At 41.5% G+C, this 27858-nt stretch overlaps 1 protein-coding gene across 2 annotated transcripts; it reads left to right on the top strand.

Moving 5' to 3' along the window:
* Nucleotides 1-214: 214 nt before the first annotated feature.
* LOC117479842 (NLR family CARD domain-containing protein 3-like) lies at nucleotides 215-27858 on the top strand. Of its 2 annotated transcripts, none has more exons than XM_034126940.1 (9): nucleotides 215-351; nucleotides 13554-13647; nucleotides 13734-13821; nucleotides 13962-14241; nucleotides 16225-17968; nucleotides 18051-18224; nucleotides 18361-18534; nucleotides 27002-27048; nucleotides 27215-27858. In XM_034126940.1, exons 2-9 carry the CDS (start codon nucleotides 13568-13570, stop codon nucleotides 27766-27768), a joined length of 3141 nt encoding a protein of 1046 aa, XP_033982831.1. In that variant the 5' UTR covers nucleotides 215-351; nucleotides 13554-13567; the 3' UTR covers nucleotides 27769-27858. The 2 variants fall into 2 exon arrangements, with proteins under 2 accessions (XP_033982831.1, XP_033982830.1); XM_034126939.1 differs by having other exon boundaries at nucleotides 13734-13824.

Raw genomic sequence — 27858 nt, 5'->3', positions numbered from 1 at the left:
AATCAAGCTTTGACTTCACTTTAAACAAGGAACATTTTACATTTTTGTTTTATAATTTGCAACATCTGCAGATAATGTGACTAACGGTACGTCCAGAGCCGTATATGGCGCTGGGTACGTCCACACAGCAGCGTTAAAAAAATTACTATTACTCAGCAGTTCCTCCTGAGTGGAAAACTACTACAGCACTTCAAACCCCGCCCTTCAAACACACACACCCCGTTCTCTCTGCAGCTGAGGGTGGAAATAACAGTCAGTGTTGAGTAAAAAGCAAAGATAACGACAGGCAGAACCAGGACTGAGGAGGACGAGATCAGCAGTGTTTCTGTGGACCTGAAGAGAGCTCAGCAGGTGAGAATCCTCCCACAGGAGTCTGTTACAAAAATGAAAGACAATAAGAGCATTAAGAAATAGTGCAGTGGATTTAAAATAGCATTTAAAAACAGTCATTAAAAAGCAAAGAGAATTAAAACTGCGGTCGCAGAAGTGCGCGCAGTGATGAGCGGGCCCTCGCGTTCGTGCGCCTGTCGGGGGGGGCGGCCGGTGTCAGTACCATATGTGTTCGGCCCAAGCCCCCAGGAAGTGCGCCGGACTCAGATGAAAATATTCGTGGTGGCCAAACGGCGGTACTACGCTTCCAGGCCCGGAAACACTTTTTCCCATTGACTTACATGGGGAAAGAGTGGTCTGTAAATCGTTGGATAATTTTTTTTAAACTAAATAAACTACCCAGTATGAACACTTGTATAGCCCTTATTAAAAACATTCGTCCCTCAAGTTGTAAAAATGTGCTAATAACGTTATTCTGAGGGTTATTTCCCTCTGCAATATACCATTAAAGTAGTTGAACGTTGCTGTTTGCTATTACTATAATACCACGCAGGGATAAGCCAGAGTTTACAACCTTTGCATGAAGGCACAACACGTTTTGATTTCAGAGCACAGGAGAATGCTGGGCACAACATAAAGCTCAACAGTGAAGCTGGCAATGCTGAACAAAACCATCTAGAGTTATAATATTTATTCAGCTGAAAAAGTCAAAGCTCTACGAAAATGTAATTAAAAATACATAAGCATTTCAGGTAGAAATCAGCATTTTGTATAGAAATTCACAAAAATAAGAAATGAAACCTAAAAGAGATGTTACAAAATGTATACCTCTGATGGCTGGCATAGTAGAACTAGGTGAAAAAAATAGTGACAACAATTTTTAATACAATTTATATAGATTAAAAGGTAATATAATATTGATTACAATGATTCTATTAAAAAATCCACCAAACATGATCAACAGGAAAGCCCTCTGAAGGCATGTTATGGTTTGAAAAAAAGTTGAGGATGGGGTCCAGACAGTTCAATCAGGAGAGACTTCATTTTGTTTAAAGAACATTTATTGACACATGCCATATGATAAATGTTAAGTCTTTGGCGATTAGACCCCGATCCTGAAATCGTATATCTAAAGGGGAAATGCAGCCGTGAGCATATAGGGAACCCCCCGGGGTCTAGACACTGGTGATGATGCTGAAGATCTGGATTTGATGAGGAGATGGGATGAAGAGGAGATGTGATGAGAAATGCTGTTTTCACCCCAACCTCTGCTGCTGAATGATTTTATATATTGTTACTAAAAGTGCTTGTCTTTGATATTATAATGATTACACCAGAAAGTCACTCTTTGTGAGATTTATTTGTTCACATTTTTCCCAGCCACAAGATGATTTCATTCATTGGAGGCCTCAAAGCTGGGTGAAGGTATTGATGCACGGATCAATGCAATCCTTTTCAACAGCATTCCACTATGGTTGGGGATGTCTGTAAAAAAAGGAGAAATATAGTGTCGCAATATAGGGAAACAAACTGTGACAAAAACATATCAATTAGATCAGAATCAGAATACATTTACATTGTTACAGCAGAAAAGAGCCAAAGACAGCCTAATGTTACTTAAAGTATGCATAAAAAAAGTATTAAAGATTAAAAACCAGAAATTATAATAAAAAAAGTTACACATTTTACAAAATACACATCCTGTAACAGTTTGGAGGATTTAGCAGCCTGGTATACAGTGGTGTTTCTATGTGTACAAAACTGGGGGGGCAGAGAGAGGTGGGGGGAGAGAGAGAGAGGGGGGGGGGGACAGAGAGAAGGGGGAGGAGAGAGAGAGAGAGGGGGACAGAGAGAGGTGGGGGGAGGAGAGAGAGAGGGGAGGAGAGAGAGAGAGAGGGGGGGAGAGGGGGGAGAGGGGGGGGGGAGTGTCAAATGACATACTGAAGACCACACGGAGCAACACTGTCAGCGCATACATTTACGTACACTGTGTACGTAAATGTACGGTACACAGCGTGGGGATGTCATATTGTAATGCACCTAATACATAAGTAAAGGGCACATCACAAAGCAATTCTTAACAACAACAACAACAACAACCATTAATGCTTTAGCATTAAAACACCATAGACTGTAAATATAAGGAAAACACAGACACTCATCACCGAGGTCACAATATCAATCGATCCAGCAGAGGCAAAACACAGAAGATCAACAAAATATATGACATAAATGAACTTACCAAAGCTGAAGGCTCACTTGAAAAGAAAAGCGGCGAGTCCGCCGACTCGTCGTGGCCCCGCAGTGCTGTCTCACATTTCCCACACAGTTTAATACAGGTGATGATCCGACCCAACACGTACCTGTTTTCTTCCACCTTCCTATTATGATCATCAATGCCGCGTCTGTAGGCGCTGTCAATCTGAGCTGCAACATTCACCCTTCCCAGTAATCCCAATTTTACGGCATTTTCCAAGTGACTGTTGCTGCTCTCATGCTTCATTGTCCTCTCCGAAAGATGCTTTAAGTCCTTGTAACCTGTCCTCGACCAAGTACCTTGATCTTCACCAAAAAGCAGGCAAGGAAAGCAAAAGAGGGAATTCTTCTGGATGCTCGCCGTTAGCCATTTCTTTTTAGCAAACCACTCAGCATTAAACCCGCGGTTCACTTTGCCCGCAGTCTGGACCATTTGGAAATCCGGTGGATGGTGGGCACCGAGGCGCTTTACCTCCAGTTTCTCTCCGAGACTAAGTGTCTCAAATGTGTGCTCCAGTAAATGGTCAACTTCATTCATTTTCTTTACGTTTTTTACTTATTTTTAATCGCTGGTGATGTTAGCTATATGCTGCTCTCTCGTCTTCTCTTCACACTACACGTGACGTTTCGCAGCACTGCACACGTGACATATTTACAGCCAATCAGTTCTGAATTATGTGAGATGACGTATGGTGGGGATGGCACCTCTGTGCCCCTATGGTCTTTTTTTTTTTGCCACACACATTCCATTGAAAAATACTCTGAGCATGCGCAGTGTAGTTTTTACAGTCACCGTTCACTTTGACAGTGAGAGGGAGGGGCAGAATCAGGTTTTGTCCCACATGGCTCAAAACGGCACTGTAGACACTAATTAGAAGAACACAGACTAAAACAGCAATGCACAGACGAATCAGATGATTAAACATGACCTTAAAATATATTTCATATTTTTTTTTATTTCTTTTTTTACATCTCTTTGCATTTTTTGTAATCATTATGTGTAATACTTTCTGCTGACACTAGGTGGGGCTGTGCCCCACCTGCCCCTAATGACCAGTCGCCACTGCTGGTATATTACACAGTTTTAGCGGCATATATATATATATATATATAAATATATATATATATATATAAATATATATATATATTTATACACACATGGTTGGTATTTAACAACAAGGGGTGTTATAGTCTGTGTTGAAGTGTGTGATATTGGTATTTATGGAAACATTTTACACCTTTCCTTCAAGTATTATGCGTTTTAGTCACTTGTTGGGTACTTAACATGAATAATCACAGTTACTATCCTTTTACTCCATCACATTTCAAAGAGAAATAGGCTATTGTTATTTTAACTCCACCACAGTAATCCATCATCAGCTTTACTTTTTATGGTAAATATTTTTATTGATTTTCTCAGTTTTTTAACAAAAGCAAGTGATACAAATTCAGTAAAGATATATACACACATGCTGACAAATCAAAATCTTCATTTCAATCCCACCACTCTCCCACCCACCACCCACCACCCATTAACCCATTGAGTTACAGGATACAGAGCCCTTTAACAGTAAAATACAGTATTTTCATAATGACATTAGTTCAAGGGGGGCAAAGGAGGAGAAAAAAAAAGAAAAGAAAAAGAAAACACAGAGATAAACACAAAGAAAGAAAATAATAATAATGATAATGGAATAGAAATAAAAAATAAAAAAAATAAAAAAAAGATGAGTCAACTGCTCACTGCTCACCGCTCAATCCAACCTTATTCTTTATCAAGTGGATCTTGTAAGGAGTCATAGAAGTCCAGAAAGGGTTTCCATGTTCTAATAAAGGTGTTAGAGGAGCCCCTGAGTAAGAACTTAATTTTCTCTAGCTGTAAGAAGTACATAACATCTTTGACCCACTGAGAAAAGGATGGAGGGGAATGTTGCTTCCATTTTAGAAGAATCAAACGTCTCGCAAGAAGTGTAGAAAAGGCTATAACTACCTGAGCACTGTTTGGTAGGGATGCACAGGTCACCTTTGGTGCCAAACCAAAAAGGGCACAGAGCGGGTCAGGCTCAATACGAGTTTTAAACATTTCACTAAAAGATTTAAAAATACATCTCCAGAAAGTAAAGAGGCTGGGACATACCCAAAACATGTGTATTAGGTCTGCTGGCTGGCTTCTGCATCGAGGACAAGACGGTTCAACCTCTGGATACATTTTAGCCAATCTAGCGTTAGTTAAATGAGCTCTGTGTACCACTTTCAGTTGTATCAGGCTGTGTTTAGCAGAAGAGGAAGATGTGTGCACCCGGTCCAGGACTGATTCCCACTGGTCATCCGTCAAAGTTCTTCCCAGATCAGATTCCCAAGCAGCTCTTAAATGTTCAATAGGGTGCGGATTGACATTACCAATGAGATCAGAAATCAGTGAAATCAGTCCTCTACGGTCTGACTTCAGTTCGAGGATATGGTCAATATGTGACTTTATGGGCTTATTTGGAAAAGAGCTGAATGTCTTACATACAAAGCTCCTAATTTGTAGGTAACGAAAGAAGTGATTTTTAGGTAGGCTATACAGTTCAGATAATTGAGAGAAAGATGCAAATGTGTCTTCAATGTAAAGATTATAAATTGATTTAATCCCATTATTAAACCAAACAGTAAAAGCCGGGTCTGTACAGGATGGGGTAAACATGTGGTTTGACTTAATGGGGGAGAGAACAGAAGCACCCTGTAGTCCAAAGTGCCTCCTAAACTGAGCCCATATTCTTATTGAATTACTTACTATTACACTCGACTTCAAATTAGTGTTGAGAAGGGGTAAACCTGTGCAGACCACTGAGCCCAGGTGGTGTTGATATGAAGAAAACTCTAATTTCACCCAGTCCGCTTTTTCTGACATCGGTTTGTTTTCAAACCAGTGCATCAACTTCTGAATGTTGCATGCCCAATAGTAGAAAAGGAAATTATGTAGAGCGAGACCTCCTGATCGTTTTGGCCTTTGCATATGAGCTTTACTGATCCGACTAGGTTTATTCCCCCATAGGAAAGAAATAATACATTTATCAAGAGTCTTAAAAAATGATTTCTTAATAAAGACGGGGATGTTTTGAAAAAGATATAAAAACTTTGGTAACATTATCATTTTAACGAGATTGACGCGCCCTGTTGGAGATAATGGTAAGGAGGCCCAGCGGTTCATATCTTGTTTACACTTATTGAGAAGAGTGGTAAAGTTTTTAGTGAAAGTAGTAAGGAGAGAGCGAGTGACCTCAATTCCTAAATATTTGAAGCCATCTTGAGCCCTTTTAAAGGGGAAAGGGGGGAGTGCATCGGCTGAAGAGTTTAAAGGGAAAAGTTCGCTCTTTTGTAAATTTAATTTATAACCCGAGACTTTCCCAAATTGATCGAGGATATCCAGGATATAGGGAAGCGATGAGGCAGGCTTGGATACATATAAAAGCAGGTCATCCGCGTAAAGGGACACCTTCAACTTTTGTCCTGCCCGATCAATGCCTTTTAAATCCTTACATAAACGGAGTTTTGTTGCCAAAGGCTCAATTGCTAGCGCAAAAAGAAGTGGGGAAAGCGGGCATCCCTGTCTTGTACCTCTTCCAAGGGGGAAGTAATTAGACCGAGTGTTATTAGAGATTATAGCAGCCAGGGGAAAGTAGTAGAGAAGTCTAATCCACGCAATGAATTCTTTTTTAAAGCCACATTTTTGGAGGGCAATGAATAGGTATCTCCATTCGACCCGGTCAAAGGTGATATTACTACCTCTGGGTCTGGTGACCGGGCCGAGTGGACAATATTAAATAGTTTTCTCAAATTTGAATACGAATGTCGGTTCTGGATAAATCCTGTCTGATCAGGAGATATAATATCTGGAATCACATTTTCCAGACGTTTGGCCAGGACCTTAGACAGCACTTTAAAATCTACATTCAGTAGGGAAATAGGGCGATATGAGGAGCACAACAATGGGTGTCTGTCTTTTTTCACAAGAAGGGAGAGGCTTGTCGTAAAGTCATAGGAAGGGAGCCGGAAGAGAGTGCTTCTTTAAACATTGTCTGAAGAATTGGTGCTAGTTGAGGGGAAAACTTTTTATAAAATTCAGTAGTGAATCCGTCTGGGCCGGGTGATTTGTTGTTTTGCATTGATTTAATGGCCATAATTATTTCGGATGTTGAAACATCTGCGCTCAATTTAATGTTTTGTTCCTCTGACATAGTAGGAAGAGGAACATGTTGAAAGAAGACCTCAGGGTCAAGGGCGCCGGAAGCGGGGGGGCCAGGGGGCCATTGGCCCCCCCGCTTTTCAGCCCTGCCCCACATTTTCGCAGCGGCGGATGCCGTGGAACACTGTACAAATCCCGTTTCAATAATTCCCCTCTACTCTAAAGTCGCATCTAAAACGCGATCTGATATAGCTGTGTATATTTTGTTATGTTTGATTGTTATATTCAATCTCATTAGCTACAGGCATTTTTGAAGCTTGTAAAGCTCTCACTCGCCACTCTGCTGTTCCACAGCGCAGCCCCCCTCCCTCTGCTGAAATTATGAATGTAAGGCGTATAGTAATCATAGATAACACGGCAGGGTCCGTTACAGTTTGTTTTTATCTGATTTCAAATAAACAAAGTCTTGGCTTTCAGAATATTAAACTTGTTTTGGCAAATTCAGATGATAAATACAACTTTGAAGCTTGTAACGGCATAATTACAAGCAACGGAGTAACTTTACGTCACTGCAGGCATAACAGCAGCCGGTGTTTCTCGTGAGTGTTTTCCCCGGGAAACAAACACAATACATACAAACGCAAAAATACACAAACACACACACGTATACACACACACTCGCGGGCTTCCCCTATCTGCCCTTCGTACTATTTTGATCATTTGCTCCGCTAATAATCAATCAGATCGATCCAGAGAAGAGGAAACTTTAAAGGCCTTTTTCTCAAAATGATGACTCTGTAACAGTCATTATATAATGTGATATATTTTGCTTAATATTTGGAGTAGCCTACAACAACAATCCTGATATCATTAGAAAGCTATGAATCTCCTCTTTCCAACAGTGTATACAACTCAAAATGTGTCTTCGGGTCAATGCGACTGATTTCGATGGAGCATGTCACTTTGCATTAGGTAAAATAAAGCAGGCAGACATAACAGGAAAAATATGTGCATTTTAACCCAATCAAATAGGACATTGTCACACCATTCAAATGTATCCATGTAAATTACAACCAATAAAAAAGCTTAGATTTGTTTATTTGTTACGTTGTTTACTTTATTTGTTATGTTGTTCTGTGTGTGTCCGCCGTTAACCTAGATAGAAAGAATATATACACTTGCAAACACGTCAGAAGAACCAGCGCAGAAGAAAACTATACAGTCAATCTAAACTTAAATTAACAACTGGAAGGTCATATCCCTGACATCCACGTCTCCGGAGCCTGGACCTTCATCAATCATAGAACCAGCGAAGCCAGATGAACCCAAAAGCAGCAGCTCTGCGGCCGCAGAGACTGTCAAAACCGCCGCCGCCGCCGCCGTTGAACCGAAACATGGTTCCGACTGCATGGAGGTTTGTTGTCGGGACATTGAGACGGGTAAAGCTGCAGCTAACTGACCGCCAGATTATTTGGGCAAAGAGAAAGGTACTTCAACGCAGAATGGTACAAAAACAGAGAGTGGTTAATTCTTTGCAAAACCACTAAACGGGCCTTCTGTGAAATATGCAGATTTGCTGTCAAACGGCTTGTAACTTTCTCAAAATGTGGAGATGATAGCTTTGTTAATATCAGAGTTAATAACTGGAAAAAGTGCCCAAGCCTCCTGGACAGCCACGAAAAGTCTCATTTCCACAGAGAGTGTATTAAAAAAAAGTGCGCTTTCTTCAGTCAAACACCAGTCAACATACAGCTTGTCAAACAACAGCGTATTGAGCAGGAAAAAAGAAGAGATGGAATGATGGAGCAACTGCGCTGTCTGCAGTTTCTAACCCGACAGGGCCTAGCAATCAGATGCGTGCGGATAAGGAGAGCAATTTCCAAAAGAACTCGTAGCTGAGAAAAACCCCACTCTGAAGAGCTTCATGCTCACCGGGAAATATGCATCATGAGACAATTCATGAACTTATAAATCTAATGTATCGGGAGTCTCTCACCACTATATTAACTGAAATGTAAAAGCAATGCAAAACATGCAGTTATTGTGCTTCCAGCAAACATCCACTGATAAACTGCGATGTTAACAACCTCATGATAACCTCATATTTTTTTAACTGAGGATCTACCTGTGTTTAGTCTAGAAAAAGGTAAATGTGTGCATTTTATTATAAAGTTGTGTATATTTACAGACTGTTGCAAAAACTAAGAAACTTATAAACATCAGGTTTAAAACTAAAAGAGCTTTACAAAAAAGTAACACAATTAGAGATGTTTGGAGTTTTATTTGAGTTATTAATTTACATTTTTTGTCAAAGAGATGCTGATTTGATACCGTTGATACAGTTACGGCATTTCCTGTTTCTGCCGGAGAGAGGGGAGTTTGTCCCAAAGCTTGCCGCTGTATTTACTCCCTCCATCTGACAGGAGGGAGCCTCATGTGTCACTCCACGGAGTTCACTCCGTCACGGAGGGGGAGTGTGTAGGGGTAGGGTGTAGGGTGTGGTTTGGGATTGGGCCAGACACACGCACTTTTTTGGCCCCCCCACTTCTAAAATGAATCCGGCGTGCCTGAATGAGACACACAGACACAGACACACCCACACACACCTTGAGGGAGGGAGGGACAGCTGATCGCCGTGCAGCAATCAGCTGTTCCCGAGCAGAGAGAGAGAGAGAGAGAGAGAGAGAGAGCTGCTAGACACAACTCTTATTAATCCCCATACCGGACAATTGTTATTTGTTCCAAATCGGAACCGGATTTCGGTTCCCGACCCTCATCACATCCCCAGCCACAGCCGTGGTCTTAACCGGTCTTGACATAAAATCTCGAGTCCTATAGGTCCGATACAGAGACAATACGAAACCAAATGCAGTCGATTCCGAGACCAATACCGTTAGAAAGTGGTCTGGAGACCGGTCTCGAGTACAACACCAGCAAATATTCTCATACTAATGATTATTAATTATTATTCCCCTCTCTTCTGATACCAATACTGTGCCGATGAGAAAGTGTACCTATAACACTCTCCAAACTACTGTAGGAGCGGAATCATTCGAAAAATATAATATAGGATAATGCTATACAATGCTAACGGAGGCGAGACGTACGTTATTCACGCGCTTATCCACACGTACGTTATTCACGCGCATATCCACACGTACGTTATCAACACGCATATCTAAGATAGTGCTTTCTAAGCTACGCCGCCGCCACGTGAGCGCGTACTTATGGTACGTCGCCGTGACGTCTGACATCGTCGTGACGTCGCCTGTATTCTACGTAAACCCATTCAAAATTGATGGAGGCGTTGGCGCACGTTGACACGTCAGTTCTCCGCTCAGTTAGCTTAGTTATCTGTTCTTTGGCACAAATCACACCTCATAGCCGGTCGTCCCTGCGTCAAGCAGACGCGCGCGAGTCCTCGGAAATGAGCAGTTTGTCATTTCTATAATTTTTTGACTTATGTCAACGAAGCTAGGTGGACTTTTTGTCTCTTCATGCCCTCAAGAGGCATTTTGTTTAATTATTTTTTATTTTCCAACCTAGGAGAGGTTTTTCCTACGTTTTTCATGAAAAAATATGTCTGAGGAGTGTAGGGTTTGGGAATTATGGCAAGTTTAAAACGTTTTTGGGGGAGAAGGGAAACCTTCACATTTTTTTAAATATTTTATACTTAAATATTCAGCTTTTTAAACTCTTTTTTTAACATGGAAGTCAATGGGAGATGCCTTCAAATCCTCTTTTCCTACACTTTGCGCCAAATGCTACTCCTTCCACATACTTTCAAATGATCACAAGACCTTCAGCTATTCAAAATAGATTTTTATTTTTGATATCTTTTACACTTTTTGAGATAAAAAAGGGCGACAGATAATTCACCATCAAGTTAGTTCAAAAGTTTGTAGTTCAAATATTCTGCTGCTTTCCCAAGCCTTTTTACTTTCTTTTCTCATCTTAATACAAATTCATTCACTACTACTTACATCTGATATTTAACTCCTTCAGCCTATTTTCAGCTGCAGAAACCATTCAACTATTACATTATTCAGCTATTTCAGGACATCAAGGCTATACATGTTTTTTTAAACCTTTTCTTTTAAATATTAAGCTTTTTCTGCATTTTTGTAGCTAAAAGCAGCTACCATTCAGCTAATAACATATTCAGCTTTTTCTGCATTTTCAGCTAAATTCATTCACAGTTTACAGTTTACAACATTCGCATGCATTTTCTGCAGGAAATGCATTTTCTAGTTTTCATTAGTTTTACCAAAATAACTTGATTTAATTGTATTTAAAATAACATTTCCAAAGAAATAAATCCTTTGAATCTGCCTGTTCAGTTTCTGTTGGAATGTGAAGGGTTAAATGCCGTCTCTGCGAGTTATGTGAAGACGGGAGAGCTTGGTGGTCCCTCTGTACATTCACAGAGGGCCCGCTATAGTAACTCAATGAGAGAGTAATGTCAAATGACAGTACAATTGACCAATCATATCTTCCCTCTATAACCCTCTATAAATGGGTGGGCTTTATTTTCGCGGACTTTATGACAAGTTCCGCCCGCTGTGAAGTGTATGCATGTGTGGCTCCTACCCACGACGGCGTGCGTTGAAGCTTCAACGCTTCTGCCCATTCACTTTGAATGGGGTGACGTCACGCTTCGCCGAACTGCATTGTGGGAGCAAAGCGTAGCTCGCGTTGCTCGCTTAAAAAGTAGAGCAATGTTCTACTTTTGAAGCTTTGATGGAAGCGTCAGCCAATCGAATCATATGCCAGTACAAGCTCTAGCCAATCAAACCGCTGCTTGTGTGTCTGGGGCGGGAGATTCATGTGATTGGTTGTTGGTCGAGCGTCAGACATGCCCACCGGCAACATCATCTCAAGGTGCTTCACAAAGCTAAAAAGAGAAAACAATAAAACAAATAAAAAGATATCTAAGGAGCATATTGAATAAAATATGGTAATATAAAAAAAAAGAAAAAAAAGATAAGAGCATAAAAGGTTAAAATAAAATAAATAAATTAAAGGACAGTAAGTAAAATGCGGTGCGGAACAGGTGGGTCTTGAGGCTTTTCTTAAAGGAGAGGTATCATGCTTTTCCGGTTATTACCCGTCCCCTTGTGTGTTATGAAGGTTTTTATGCATGTAAACGGTGTGCAGAGTCAAAACCCTCAAAGTACACCCTGTAGCGAGTAAAACTCTAACACAGCCTCCCCAACACGCCTCGTTGGAGATACGTCATTGTCCATTGTTTACTTCCTGGGTATCGTGACGTAGGAATGGCCAGGAACGAAATGGACCAATCCGTGGAGCCGTTACGTTACGTCCGCGGAGCCGTTACGTTAAGCCCCCGCTGATTGGTCCAAATTGACCGATCCACGGACTTCCTCACACACACATCTGTGTGCAGGGAGCAGGCAGCTCAGCTGATTTCTCCTCCCTGGCTGCAGGCTGATAACAGACAGTTGGGATCGTGGCGAAATTCTCTCTGCAGACCCATTCTCTCTGCAGACCCATTCTCACAGCGTTTATCAACCTTTTTCTTACTCAATATCAAGCCACACTTATTGTTTTTACTTCGGATGTGAGTTTGTGTGTGCTCAGGATGAATTTGGCTGTGTTTCGCTATGTATCCTAAACAAGGAAACAACACCTCCACGGAGCTCAGCGCGATTCACAACGTCCCGACCAATCAGAGCACACTGTGCTCACAGGAAGGGTGGGGGCTGGAGCTATTGGAGCTACAACGAGCCGTTAAAGGCAGAGAGTGAAATTCAGTGAATACACGTAGTTTACAGAGATGCTGTATGAGAAACCAATGTGAGTTTGGAAAAATGCACAGTATAAATCTATTTTAGTATACCTCAACAATGGAATTATGATCAGTGGAAATGGCCATGATACCTCTCCTTTAAAAACTTAGAGTGATGCAGAGGTCCGTATGTTCTCTGGAAGTTGATTCCACAGACGTGGACCCAGGGAGGAGAAAGCACGGTCTCCCACGCTGGCCAGTTTTATCCGCGGAACAGCCAGGAGATTGGAGCTGGCTGACCTGAGTGTGCGTGAGGTGTGTGAATGTTGTCTGGTTAGCAGTTCCTGTAGGTAGGTGGGGCTAGTGTGGTTGATGGCGTTGAAGACCATTATGAGGACTTTGTAGTTGATCCGGTGTGTTACAGGGAGCCAGTGGAGTGAGTGAAGGATGGGGGTGATTTGCTTTGATTTGCGTGTTTTTGTGAGTATCCGGGCGGCACAGTTTTGTACATATTGCAGTCTCTGAGTGGTTTTTGTGGGAACGCCTGCAAGCAGAGAATTGCAGTAGTCAATAGCCGCGTTCACACCGTAGTACTTTTCCCACTTTAGTTCCGATATAGTTCAGAAATGTCGCGTTCACACCAAAAAGAGCCGGAACTAAAATGAGTTCATCAGAACCTTTTTTACCCCCTTTTCCGTCCCTGCAAGAGAGCAGGTACTTTCGTGGGAGAAAAAGGTTCCTATGTCTGATTGGCTGGGCGGAATGCAAACCATGACCCGTAAAACTCCCAAAAAGTTTTGTGAAGCCGCCATTTTATTATCCCCCCAACTCCGGGGACTTCCGGCCGGAAGAACTAAAGAGTTCTCATGAACCTTTGTGGGAAAAGTACTGCGGTGTGAATGCGCCTAATACGATCACAAAAACATATTTAGGGGTCAACAAACTGAGTTTCTGTGTGGGCCTGAGGCTGTGGGACATCTGAGAGGAGGGGCATTAATGTGTCCTGTGATGTTCTTGTTGTGATGAGCATGTTGTTGTGTTTGTGTGAAGGTGGAAGCTCTGCTATGGATCAGTGTGAGGACAGAGAGGAGGGAGACCCCCCCTATCTGTGTGGGGAACATGACAGCCAGACTAAAGCTCAGAGGTGAGATCTCCAACTGTCCATGACTCTTCTCCATGTCACAGCTCAGCACTCATTATTCACTCAAAGCTCTGTGTGTTGTGTTCCAGTCCAGAGCAAACACCTCATTCTGCTGGACCTGGACCCGGACCTGGACATGGACCTGAACCTGGACCTGGACCTGGACATGGACCTGGAGTAGTAGTTTATTTGCCTTAAAATAACCAAGCAGTATTGTTGCTGAAAAACTAACAAAGTATTATTTTTGCATGAACCCATGTTATTTCAGATGTAAGATTATGTAATATTTTCTGTCGGTATCTTTTGGATCTCTGCAGGGAGAAAATATGGCGTCACTGAAAAAGATCCTCTTCAGAACTTTAGAAGATTTGTTGAAACACGAATTTGAGGGTTTCAAGAGGCACCTGCAGCTGGAGGTCCTAGGATTCGAAGGAATCCCAAAAAGTCGACTAGAGGATGCATGTCGGACGCGAACTGTGGACCATATGTTTCTGAACTACGGCATTAACACTATTAAAGTGACCAGAAAAGTTTTGAAGGAGATGAATCAGAATCTTCTGGAGGAGAAATTATCAGAAATCACATCAGAACCGACAGGTAAGTCATTAGTTATTAAGGAGTGTTACAAACAGGGAACTTGAGGTCAGATAAATCACAATGATAACATGAATTGGATGTGTCCTCCTGATATACCACACAGAGAAACACCACCTGTATATGGTGTCAGGGATTAGGTACCCCCATGGCCCTGAAAGCTCAGTGGTCAGGGTCAATAGTTTCTGGCAGGGTCACGTTTTAGATCAGCTACTTAGCAAAAAAGCAACCCTATCAGGCAGACCGGAGCCTCATCCTGCAGCCAGGCACCGGGGTCTACACACCACTGGGTCTAAGGGTCTAATCAATGCCAGTTGGGTTGTAGCTGAAGGAGAGGAACATGGTATACAAAACTTCAAACAACCGTCACCTCTCTGCTGGGGACGGATCCGGTGTTGGTGTGGGAGGATAATAAAATAAACATTAAAAGAAAAAATACATGGATAAAAGTTACAGTGCAGTTTAAGATGTGAATAGTTCAATTAAAAGCAGCAGCAAAAAGAAAAGTCTTCAGCCTGGATTTAAAAGTAGTCAGAGTTGCAGTGGACTGGCAGATTTCTGGTAGTTTGTTCCAGATATTTGGAGCATAATAACTGAACGCTGCTTCTCCATGTTTAGTTCTGGGTTAGGGTTAAGTAATTAGGGGTCGTCCGATCATCGGCCTGGCCGATATTCCGCATTTTACAGATTATCGGTATCAGTTTTTTTTAAATCAAATTGCCGATACGACTTTGGCTCTGATGCGGCCGTTTCTCTGGCTGCAGTCACCACTGTTCACGAGCAATGTCCCGCCCACAGCGCTATCTGATAGGCTATTACTGAAGTGTCAATCAACACTGAAGATTTTCCGGGCTGCAGCCAGCCAGAGAGGCGGAACCTTCTCAGATTACAGGCAGGTGCGAAGAACACAGACAGAGGCAAGCAGCAGCAGTGAGCGGTGTTTCGAAGGTAAATCAGTTGAAAGCCGAAATTCAATAAACATCCCAATCCCCTATGCCGAAGTTGCAAAAACACCACGATTTTATGATCAGGGGGGGGGGCGGTTAGCGTCTCGCAGCGGAGAAACTGTGACGCGCTGGGACGACTGGGACTGTGACGGCTGCTAGTGCAGCCTCGCAGCAACTCTGCTTTCTGCACCACAATCTGGTGCTGCTGAATTGGGACTACTAAATGAGTGAGACTCAAATATCAGAAGTTCAGAACAAGTTTTAGTAGTTTTTATTTTATTTTTACTTCATTTACTTTACTCAGGGACAGGGTCACAGAGAGGAAACCAGTTTTAAGATGTTGAAAAGTTCATTAAACATAAAAAGGCATTTCATAGAAATTCTGTTATTCTACATTTTGACACCAAGATTTTCTGATTTTACTGCAAATGTATATCGGTTCCAAATATCGGTTATCGGTCTCCTTGATTACTAATAATCGGTATCGGCCTTGAAAAAGCCATATCGGTCGATCCCTATAAGTAATACAAGACAGAATTATATGATGATCTCCGCGCTACTGGTGCTCCGTGCATGCATGCAGTGACATGTAATATCCAAGGATTAGAGACTGTTGGATGCTGCTGTTTTGAGCATTGCAATACATTTATTTTCACTATGTTATTTATTTATAATTATCTTTAGGCTCAGCAAAGATTTGATGTCAGCTGTTGTTGTCTTTTTTTCTTTAGTTAATACTGAAATAGAGCCCTGCTGTTTTGTTAGGGCTTTTTCTTTAAATACACTTTTAAAATGTCGATACAGTAGGCCCTTTTTTTAAATGTCTATGCTTACGTTTTTATAGGTGTTGCTATCTGCTTTGTGTATTTTTTTTCAAGGACACATTTTTGGAAAGCAACAAGATACAGCGTCTTGATCCAAGAAAAATATTCTACTGTGTTGTCAGAAATGTTTAAAATTAGGAACCAAACTTGTGATAGTTATTTTATGTGGAAAGTATCATTGTCTCAATTGAGAGATTTATCTTTTGTTCATTCAGAGATTCTCACTCAGTGCCAAGGGAACCTCAAATTCAACCTGAAGAAAAAAATTGAGAAAATCCTAGAAACGGGTAATTCAAGACCTCTAAATGAAATCTACACGGAGATCCACATCACCATGGGAAAAACTACAGCTGAAGAGCATGAGGTCAGACAGATTGAAACAGCACCCAGGAAACCAGACGGACCAGAAACAACCATCAGACAAGAAGACCTCTTTAAAGCCTCACCTGGAAGAGATGCACCAATCAGAGTGATGACAAAGGGAGTGGCTGGCATCGGGAAAACAGTCTTAACACAGAAGTTCACTCTGGACTGGGCTGAAGGCAAAGCCAACCAGGAGATCCAGTTCACATTTCCATTACCTTTCAGAGAGCTGAATAGGCTGAAGAAAAATTACAGCTTGGTGGAACTTATTCATCACTTCTTCTCTGAAACCAGAGACGCAGGAATCTGCAGGTTTGATCAGTTCACGGTTGTGTTCATCTTTGACGGTCTGGATGAGTGTCGACTTCCTCTGGACTTCCACAACACTAAGATCCTGACTGATGTCACAGAGTCCACCTCAGTGGATGTGCTGCTGACAAACCTCATCAGGGGGAAGCTGCTTCCCTCTGCTCGCCTCTGGATAACCACACGACCTGCAGCAGCCAATCAGATCCCTCCTGAGTGTGTGGACATGGTGACAGAGGTCCTAGGGTTCACTGACTCACAGAAGGAGGAGTACTTCAGGAAGAGATTCAGAGATCAGGAGCAGGCCGACACCATAATCTTCCACATCAAGACCTCACGAAGCCTCCATATCATGTGCCACATCCCAGTCTTCTGCTGGATCTCTGCTTCAGTTCTGGAGAAAGTGTTGAAAACCAGAGAGGGAGGAGAGGTGACTGAGATGTACATCCACTTCCTGGTGTTTCAGTCCAAAGTGAAGAACGTCAAGTATCATGGAAAAAGTGAGAGACATTCCCACTGGAGTCCAGAGAGCAGGAAGATGATGGAGTCTCTTGGAAAACTGGCTTTTGAGCAGCTGCAGAAAGGCAACCTGATCTTCTATGAGTCCGACCTGACAGACTGTGGCATCGATATCACAGAAGCCTCAGTGTACTCAGGAGTGTTCACACAGGTCTTTGGAGAGGTGAGAGGACAGTACAAGGACACGGTGTTCTGCTTCGTCCATCTGAGCGTTCAGGAGTTTCTGGCTGCTCTTCATGTCCATCTGACCTTCATCAACTCTGGAGTCAACTTGCTGGCCTCCTGGTGGTCTACAGTCTTCAGACGAGAACCTAAACATCTCTACCGGAGTGCTGTGGACAAGGCCTTACAGAGTCCAAACGGACACCTGGACTTGTTCCTGCGCTTCCTCCTGGGTCTTTCACTGCAGACCAATCAGAAACTCCTACATGGCCTGCTGACAGAAACAGGAAGTAGCTCAGAGATCAACCAGAAACCAGTTGAGTACATCAAGAAGAAGATAAGAAAGAACCCATCTCTGGAGAGAAGCATCAACCTGTTCCACTGTCTCAATGAACTGAATGATCGTTCTCTAGAGGAGCAGATCCAACAGTACCTAAGTTCAGGAAGTCTCTCCACAGATAAACTGTCTCCTGCTCAGTGGTCAGCTCTGGTCTTCATCTTACTTTCATCAAAAGAAGATCTGGAAGTGTTTGACCTGCAGAAATACTCTGCTTCAGAGAAGGCTCTTCTGAGGCTGCTGCCAGTGGTCAAAGCCTCCAGGAAAGCTCTGTAAGTGGAGATACAAACAACATTGATCAGTTTCAAAAATAATAAATAAAATAAATTGTGTTCATTGCTAATCCTTCCCCAGACTGAGTGGCTGTAACCTGTCAGAGAGAAGCTGTGAAGCTCTGTCCTCAGTCCTCAGCTCCCAGTCCTCTAGTCTGAGAGAGCTGGACCTGAGTAACAACGACCTGCAGGATTCAGGAGTGAAGCTGCTGTCTTCAGGACTGGAGAGTCCACACTGTGAACTGGAGACTCTCAGGTCAGGATTTATTAAATAGTTTTAATTTAAAACCTGCTCATCCAGCTTCAGGTTCATGTTAATAAAGTTGGTCAACATCTGTATCTTCATGCTGACATAATCAAAACACTGAGTTTACTCTATTCCCTGGTTCCAGTCTCTCAGGCTGTATGGTTACAGAGGAAGGCTGTGTTTCTCTGGCTTCAGCTCTGAGCTCCAACCCCTCCCATCTGAGAGAGCTGGACCTGAGCTACAATCATCCAGGAGACGCAGGAGAGAAGCTGCTGTCTGCTGGACGTGAGGATCCACTCTGGACACTGGAGACACTCAGGTATGGACAGACAGACTGAAGGTGTCTCTAATATCTCAAATGTCATGTTCTTCCTCTCATTTATGACACAGTTATTTAAATTATATTTAATTGAGTTTTTACACCCTCATTGACGGCTGAGTCCACTCTACTCTTTAACGGACGCAAGTGATCAACAGCGCTTCAGTTTGGATAGTTCTGACCAGCCGCGGCGTTATGGGTGGGCCTACTGCTTGCTACGATAAACCAGGTGTATTATTACTAGTAAAGACAAATAATTAACAAATAAATATCCGTATTGACACAGCAACGTGTACACTGATGTTATTAGACTTGGCTACAGACTTAGCAGCTGTAACTGATTGCAGTTGCCACTGCTAGTGAGATGCTAAGATTTATACTTTATAAATGAGGCAAAGGACAGTTATATTTGATTGTACACATGTATAAATGTGTTATTTTAAATGTAGGCATATGTACTTAATTTGTATTATTTTCGTTGTTAATAAACAGATTAATGTCATTGTATCTGTTTTGTTGTTAAATATTTTACACAATTTAATTTATTTAAATGCTTCAGATGATTCTTATTTGATATTGATATCAGTGAATCTAAACAAACCATGTTATTCCGTTAAGACAATCATGACAGTATAGTAAAAAAGCAAGACACAATTCATGTTTTTTTATCCAACCCTTTTATTGGGTTTCGAAACTGGCGAACAATTTGTAATGCTTGAGTGTAAGTAGTTCTTGACAGAACGTTTCGTAGTCCTTTCTTTGCTCAAATGCAAAGGTGAAGAGCTCGTATGGTGAGTCATCCTCATCCGTCTCCCCTTGCCAGCTTTGCAGTGCTTGTAGGGTTTCAGCTTGGTTGTCCTTATCCATGGACAGGAAAGCGGGCAACTTTAGTCCCTTCTCAAAAACGGTGTTTTGGCACCAAACAGCAGCAGCCTTCATATTAAGATGTTTTCCTGCAAGAATAAAATACGTTTTTACTTTAACTAATGCTTAAAAATGTAAAACGTAATGCTAGTAAATGGCCAGATTTACCTCAACTTCTAATTTCATTGAATAATTCAAACAAACCTTTGCATCAACTATAACCAGAGATTGATAATCGAGATTGACGTATAATTGAAAAGGCTTGCTTTACATTCAATAACATTATAACCTTAGAAATGTTGTTGTTGTTGTTGTTGTGTGTTGCATTTGAATATAAATGAATAGTAGTTCCCTACCATTTTTATTGTGAATACCAGCAAATATACCATGATCTTTTAGTGAATTTAAGAAATAAAATCACTGCAAATCTAACTATAACATCTTCCTGTATCTTTGCCTACAAAGCACACACACTGCTTTTATATATATAAAGGTTGCCAAAATTCACATAATAGATTTGTTGAGTTAATCTTTTTTGGGTGTTTTGTAAATACCTTACCTCTTCTGGTATGTGAGCATTTGCCACGGAAGGCGAGTGGCAGCTACCGTAAACCAGTGTTGTAGTCAAGTCACCAATTCACGAGTCCAAGTAACTCTCGAGTCACCACTCTTCGAGTCCGAGTCCAAGTCCGAGTCACCCAAGGAGCGTCCGAGTCGAGTCCGAGTCATCATTACCTGTGTTCGAGTCCGAGTCCAAGTCTGAGTCACCTAAGAAGAGTCCAAGTCAAGTCCGAGTCACAAGTCTTCATGTATTAATCTTCGTGGATATATGTGTTGAAATGTAGCTGCTCCTCTACATTGCTTTTATCCTGTCATGTTATACTAATCTGTCTATTGAACTGCTGTGAAGCCAGTTTGGCTACAATTCTTGTAATAGTACTATACAAATATAAAGCGTATTACTAATATTAATATTATTATTATTATTATTGTAAATTACCTATAATATGTCTAACTATATTTAAAATGAGTTACCTTTAGAGAAGTGATTATATTTGTATGCCAATATTTTCCTATGGTAAAGTTTTCGTTTTGCACTTTTATTTTGATAGTAATAAGATCGGGACTCTTATTTTGAAGGAACTTTTACCGGTTAAATCGGTTTACTGATAAAGATTGAGCCCCAGAAAGCACATGGCTACTTAGCATGCAAAATGACGTCATTCTGCATGCTAAGTAGCCATGTGCTTTCGTGTTATCGGCTGAATCTTTATGTATTGATTAGATCACGTTACTCTGATGATAGTGTTCAAGACAGCCTATATGTCTGAACTCGATGTTTAGAGTAATGTGTTACGGAGCCTTCTCTTCAATATTGTTTCCACATAGAGCATTTTGCGCTGCTCTTTTCCAATGTGGAAGCAGAATGTGTGAAAGCATACAGCACGATGCGGGGTGTGTCTCTAGACATCTTTAGACTGGAATAGCGGGGCCCAGTACGTGAACTCGCCTCGCAGGTGCACACGCAGGGATAGAGGACATCAGACTCCAGAGAAAACTTGCTCGAGTCCGAGTCCAAGTCGGAGCGTCAATGTACAAGTCGAGTCCGAGTCATCGTGGGGGGAAAAATTCATGAGTCCGAGCCCAAGTCATCGTACGCCAGAATTCACGAGTCCGAGTCCGAGTCCAAGTCATCGTGAGCGAGAATTCACGAGTCCAAGTCCGAGTCGCGTCAATCAGTGCGCGAGTCCGAGTCGAGTCACGAGTCCCAAAAATCGACACTCGAGTCCGAGTCCAGGACTCGAGTACTCCATCTCTGCCGTAAACCTTCTCTTACTCTGGCATCTTGTGGCAACTCCCGTTCAGCAGCGGCAGATGCCTCGGCAAGTTGTGGCCTCTGTGGCAGATGCCGGAAGTACTTGCCACTGCCTGCAAATGCCATGGCACATGTCACGGCGAGTAGTGGCAACACTCATTGTGTTCTAGTATGATAAATAAAATAACATTGTACCTTGAAAATCAATGCATTCTAATAGCGGGTACATTTTACCCGTTGGCGGTTTTAGGTAGGCTATACAGCGACCCCTGGCGGTTCTAGTGTTAAGTAAAAGTAGAAGTAGCCTACCTAAATGTAGGAATACTCTGTTACAAGCAAAAGTCCTGCATTAAAATGTTACTCAAGTAAAAGCACAAAATGATTAGCATAAAAATATACTTAAAGTACATATTACATGTTTTCATTATAATTAGTGATCATTAAAGTGTTCTCAAAGCTGGTAAAGGTGCAGCTAGTTTGAATGACTTTGTATACTGCAGGGTAGCTTATGAATTTACTCCAGGAGTAACTAAAGTCTGATTTAAGACTTGATTATATTTCTCATCATTAATCAGAATCTGTAGTAAATATAGGCTATTAAATAAATGTAGGGGAGTAAAAGTACACAATTTACCTCTGAATTGTAGTGGGGTAGAAGTACTAAGTAACATACCATTTACATACTCAACTAAAGCACAAGTAGGCTATTTCTAAATCACTAGTACAGTACTTGAGTATATAGCCTACTTAGTTAGCCTATTTCCCACCTCTGGTCAACAATGATAGATCTTAATGTCAATAAGTTGTCTTTATTTACTTATAATATATCTTGAGTATTATCATAAAAATGGCACGTTTTTTTATTTTAACAAACCACGTTCTCCAAGTAAAATCTAATAGAAATTATAATGTTTAATCTTTTTGAAAAATAGAGATCGGACCATCAGTCCTGTGTACAGATCAGTTCTATAAAGTCATGCCTAAACAGCGACATTTTACACGATAAATACGGGTTTAAATAGCAGCATTTGCCACGGAAGGCGAGTGGCAGCTACCGTAAACCTTCTCTTACTCTGGCATCTTGTGGCAACTCCCGTTCAGCAGCGGCAGATGCCTCGGCAAGTTGTGGCATCTGTGGCATATGCCGGAAGTACTTGCCACAGATGCCACAGAGTAGTGGCCTCTGTGGCAGATGCCGGAAGTACTTGCCACTGCCTGCAGATGCCACGAAATGCGCTTTACTCTCCTCTAAATGTTTCATTTATCCTGTTCACACAAAATAACACATATTTCCCCTTTTAAAACACACATTAAAGCCACATAGTTTCAGCCAAACAAAATAACAAATACATGACTTTGCAAGCCATGTTCATAGCTTCCCTTACAGCACAACAACATGAAATGCTAACTAGAGAATGCAATTCCTGAAGAAATTGCTAGTGGGAATGCTTTATGCTGAAATGTAATGTGTAAGAAGAAAGTGAAGAATTTAGATTGAAATGATACATGAACACTGGGGGCTTGAATGTGTGATGAGAGAAGAAAAGAAAGTAAAAAGGCTTGGAAAAGCAGCAGAATATTTGAACTGCAAACCTTTGAACTAACTTGATGGTGAATGATCTGTCGCCATGCCAACGGCATTTGAAGAAATCTCAAAGCTGTCCCGTAGATGTCTTCACGGCTGGACTGTTAGCACACATGTGAAGTTTGAGCACTTTTTGAACATTTTCATAGGAGTTATAGCGACATCGTCTTTTATGGCGAGGGATGCGTTTCCATGGAAACGGCATATGGTGAGATCTCAGATTTGGTGTAGAGCTGTTGAGGCATGGACCGGTGATATACAAGGGAAGATTGGGGGACGATCGGACCGTGTCCATTGGACTTACAGCGACATCGTGCTTCATGGCGAGTGGTCTGTCGCCATGGCAACGGCATTTGAAGAAATCTCAAAACTGTCCCGTAGATGTCTTCACGGCTGGACTGTTAGCACACATGTGAAGTTTTAACAGTTTTTGAACATTTTCATAGGAATTATAGCGACATCGTCTTTTATGGCGAGGGATGCGTTTCCATGGAAACGGCATATGGTGAGATCTCAGATTTGGCGTAGAGCTGTTGAGGCATGGACCGGTGATATACAAGTGAAGATTGGGGGATGATCGGACCGTGTCCATTGGACTTACAGCGACATCGTGCTTCATGGCGAGCATTGTGTTGCCATGGCAACGGCATTTGAAGAAATCTCAAAACTGTCTCGTAGATGTCTTCACGGCTGGACTGTTAGCACACATGTGAATTTTGAGCACTTTTTGAACAGAGAGAGAGAGAGAGAGAGAGAGTTTGTGAGAGAGAGAGAGAGAGTGTGTGTGTGTGAGTATGAAATGAACAGTTAGAACTGACTGTTGAGCTAACGAGCTATGAAAAGATCAAAGGTTTGCATTGTTCTGAATGAGAGATGAACCTCTTACATGTTAACGTTTTGTGGAAGAACGATAACAGATATCTGTGAAATTTCAAAACGTGAAGCATGTCAAGGAAGTTGAGTATCTGAAGTGTAATTTTTGTGTACTTTCGGGTTAATAATGTGGCCTTTTTGGCAGTTTAACCTGTTAAGCACCAAGCCTGTTTTTCATGTTTCAGGCTCGAAAATGACATGCCCAAAACAAATGACTACAACCTAACTTCTAAAAGGGTTATATGAATAATTTCTTTTATCGAAGCAAGGTTACATCTGTGAGTTGGATGTAGAAGTGTCAGAATCAATATAAATGTTTTTTATTTTAAAGAAAATTCAGATTTTACATAGTAAAAAACTGTAAATTATAGTGTCTGTCCAAAAATTATTTTTTACAGATAGTGAAAACTACCCTTGGATGATGGGTTAGTAGACTAAAAGCTTTAGGAATCCAAAGTACAACATATAATAAGTACCCTGTATCAAGATTGATGCAAAACAAGTGACATTTTACCTTTTTAGAGAGATTTAGCCAAAACCACCCCACCTCTGAGGTGATTTGGGTGAAAATGTTTTTTTTTCCATATCTCTGGCCCCCCTTGCTCGATTTTGATGGTTGACACCTCTTTCTGACCGTTAGAGCCAATAGAATCGAAAGGGGAGGCTCACACACACACACATTGTGAAGAGAAAAGGTGGGGGCTGTGTGCATGTAAATGTAAAGCAGAGTGGAGCTACATTCTAGCTCTGGCATTTGGAAACAAAAAAGCAGTTTTATTGCTTATGGATTATCAGAAATCATTTCAAAGAGGACACAGACACATTGGATGAACCTATGGATTAACTGCAGCATCGTTTTTTTATCGTTTTAATGCCATTGAAGACCACTTTTGACCAAGGTAAGCCATGTTAGCGTTTCTAGCTACTTAGCTCCACATGTTATGATGTACGCTTTCGTTTATAGCGTCGCAAATCTTTATCACTGAGTGTTGAGGTGGGCACCACTAGATTCAGTGTCTCCAGGACACCAAAAACGAGTGGTTGGCTGTGCATCTAGGATAAGTAATAAGGGAGTTATTGTGAGTTTAAGTGCCGTTTTAGGTTACATTTTTTCGCTCGTGGATAATTCAGAGGCTGAGTGCTAGCATTGTGGGTTTTTTTTGGAAAAAAAAATTAAAAAGATCAGTTAGCTGAGTTTCTTCCCGTTACATGGATATAAAACATTCATAGTTTTATTAAATATTAAGATTCCTTAGACGTTGTTTCCTGCAAATGACGCGTTTATCCGCCCGGTACCGGGCGGATGGTGCGTAACAGGTTAAGAAAGGTGTGCGGCTGCTGCTGTGAGGAAATATCTGCCTGAAATTACAATGGGCTTTAATGGAGACATGTTGAACGTTTTTGTCACTTCATGCCCTCAAGAGGCATTTTGTTTAATTATTTTGCTTAATTATTTGTCATTTTTCCAGCTACGAGATGTTTTCCTACGTTTCTCATGAAAACTTATGTCTCAGGAATGTAGGGTTTGGGAATTATGGCAGTTTTAAAAAAAAATATGAAGGAAAATTTCAAGATTTCCTACCCTCTAGCTGTGACATCACGCACTCTAACTTAACGAGCTGCGCAATGTTAAAGTTCAAATGTTAAAAATGTGATGAATTATGGGATGTATCTCTGGAATTATGAAAGTTATCAATGATAAAAGTAATAGCCTGCGATTCCCGACCGAGCTGAACGTTTTGATGTTTGAACGGAGTTTCTGCGATGTTGAATGTGGGAGGAGAAGACGGACAAAATAATTGGATGGAATAATAAGAATTTTGTCTGTAGCATAACACTAAACAATGAAGCTAACATTATTCACTCTTACAAAACTTTTCTATGAAACGGTTTGACTCACCAAAACACCATTGGTTAATGTTCTATACCGTCTACTGGGTTTCCCGACCGTGTGGATGGTATTTTTATCTTTTTAAAATAAACTTTGAATCACTTTTAATATAATTGACTGCGCTCGTCTCATCTTTTCTCCTGCTGCGCTGCGCTGCGCGTGCCCAGTGAGCAGAGATCCTTAACCTGTTACTCACGGCCCCCCGGTACCGGGCGGATAAACGCGTCATTTGCAGGAAACAACGTCTAAGGAATCTTAATATTTAATAAAACTATGAATGTTTTATATCCATGTAACGGGAAGAAACTCAGCTAACTGATCTTTTAAAAAAATGTTTCCAAAAAAACCCCACAATGCTAGCACTCAGCCTCTGAATTAGCCACGAGCGAAAAAATGTAACCTAAAACGGCACTTAAACTCACAATAACTCCCTTATTACTTATCCTAGATGCACAGCCAACCACTCGTTTTTGGTGTCCTGGAGACACTGAATCTGTGTAAAAAACCTCAACACTCAGTGATAAACATTTGCGACGCTATAAATGAAAGCATACATCATAACATGTGGAGCTAAGTAGCTAGAAACGCTAACATGGCTTACCTTGGTCAAAAGTGGTCTTCAATGGCATTAAAACGATAAAAAAACGATGCTGCAGTTAATCCATAGGTTCATCCTATGTGTCTGTGTCCTCTTTGAAATGATTTCTGATAATCCATAAGCAATAAAACTGCTTTTTTGTTTCCAAATGCCATTGCTAGAATGCAGCTCCACTCTGCCCTACATTTACATGCGCACAGCCCCCACCTTTTCTCTTCACAACGTCTGTGTGTGGGAGCCTCCCCCTTCGATTCTATTGGCTCTAACGGTCAGAAAGAGGTGTCAACCATCAAAATCGAGCAAGGGGGGCCAGAGATATGAAAAAAAAAACTTTTTCACCCAAATCACCTCAGAGGTGGGGTGGTTTTAGCTAAACCTCTCTAAAAAGGTCAAATGTCACTTGTTTTGCATCAATCTTGATACAGGGTACTTATTATATGTTGTACTTTGGATTCCTAAAGCTTTTAGTCTACTAACCCATCATCCAAGGGTAGTTTTCACTATCTGTAAAAAATAATTTTTGGACGGACACTATAATTTATAGTTTTTTACTATGTAAAATCTGAATTTTCTTTAAAATAAAAAACATTTATATTGATTCTGACACTTCTACATCCAACTCACAGATGTAACCTTGCTTTGATAAAAGAAATTATTCATATAACCCTTTTAGAAGTTAGGTTGTAGTCATTTGTTTTGGGCATGTCATTTTCGAGCCTGAAACATGAAAAACAGGCTTGGTGCTTAACAGGCTAAGAAAGTAAACTCTGTTCCACGAGGTACCAGCAGCTAGGACTCATGTTGGATAGAACATCATCCTGACTGTGTTTCTTCCTCCAGGCTGGACCATGGTGGATGGCAGAGGTTCAAACCAGGTGTGAGGAAGTGTAAGTGTGGATCAGTCAGCTTCTCTCTAAAGACAGAGATGATGGAGGTGGTATTTATTCATTAAAACATGACTGACATCTTTCAACTTTATAGAAAGGATCACTAACAGAGAGTAAAGCCTTCAGGTGAGTCTGATGATAAACTGCTGTCTGTGTCTCTCATCAGATTCCTGTGAACTCACCCTGGACTCAAACACAGTGAACAGAGAACTCAAACTGTCTGAGGACTACAGGACGGTGACATGGGTGAGAGAGAAGCAGCCATATCCTGATCATCCAGATAGGTTTGACTGTCTTCAGCTGATGTGCAGAGAAGCTCTGACTGATCGCTGTTACTGGGAGGTCGAGAGGAGAGGAGGGGTTCATATATCAGTGACTTACAGAGGAATCAGCAGGAAAGGATTCAGAGAGGACTGTGTGTTTGGAAGGAATGATCAGTCCTGGAGCCTGTACTGCTCTGATACAGGTTACTCTGTCTGGCACAATAAGAGAGAAACAAGCATATCCTCCTCCTCCTCCTCCTCCTCCTCCTCCTCCCCCTCTCATAGAGTAGCAGTGTATCTGGATCGTCATGTTGGCTCTCTCTCCTTCTACAGAGTCTCCTCTGACACACTGACCCACCTCCACACCTTCAGAACCACATCCACTGAACCTCTCTACGCTGGGTTTGGGTTATGGATAGTGTCAGGTGTCTCCTCAGTGTCTCTGTGTCCTCTGTAGGAGGAGATCACTTCCTGTCCTGGGTTTAAAGGCCCCTACACACCAGGCCGATATCGGCCGTCTTGCGTTGTCTGGCGAAAACGGGTTCCT

Source organism: Trematomus bernacchii, unplaced genomic scaffold, assembly GCF_902827165.1.
Source record: "Trematomus bernacchii unplaced genomic scaffold, fTreBer1.1, whole genome shotgun sequence".
In the NCBI taxonomy this organism is placed as follows: domain Eukaryota; kingdom Metazoa; phylum Chordata; class Actinopteri; order Perciformes; family Nototheniidae; genus Trematomus; species Trematomus bernacchii.
The sequence above is the reverse complement of the archived record's forward strand: the minus strand, read 5'-3'. Positions and strand labels throughout refer to the sequence as shown.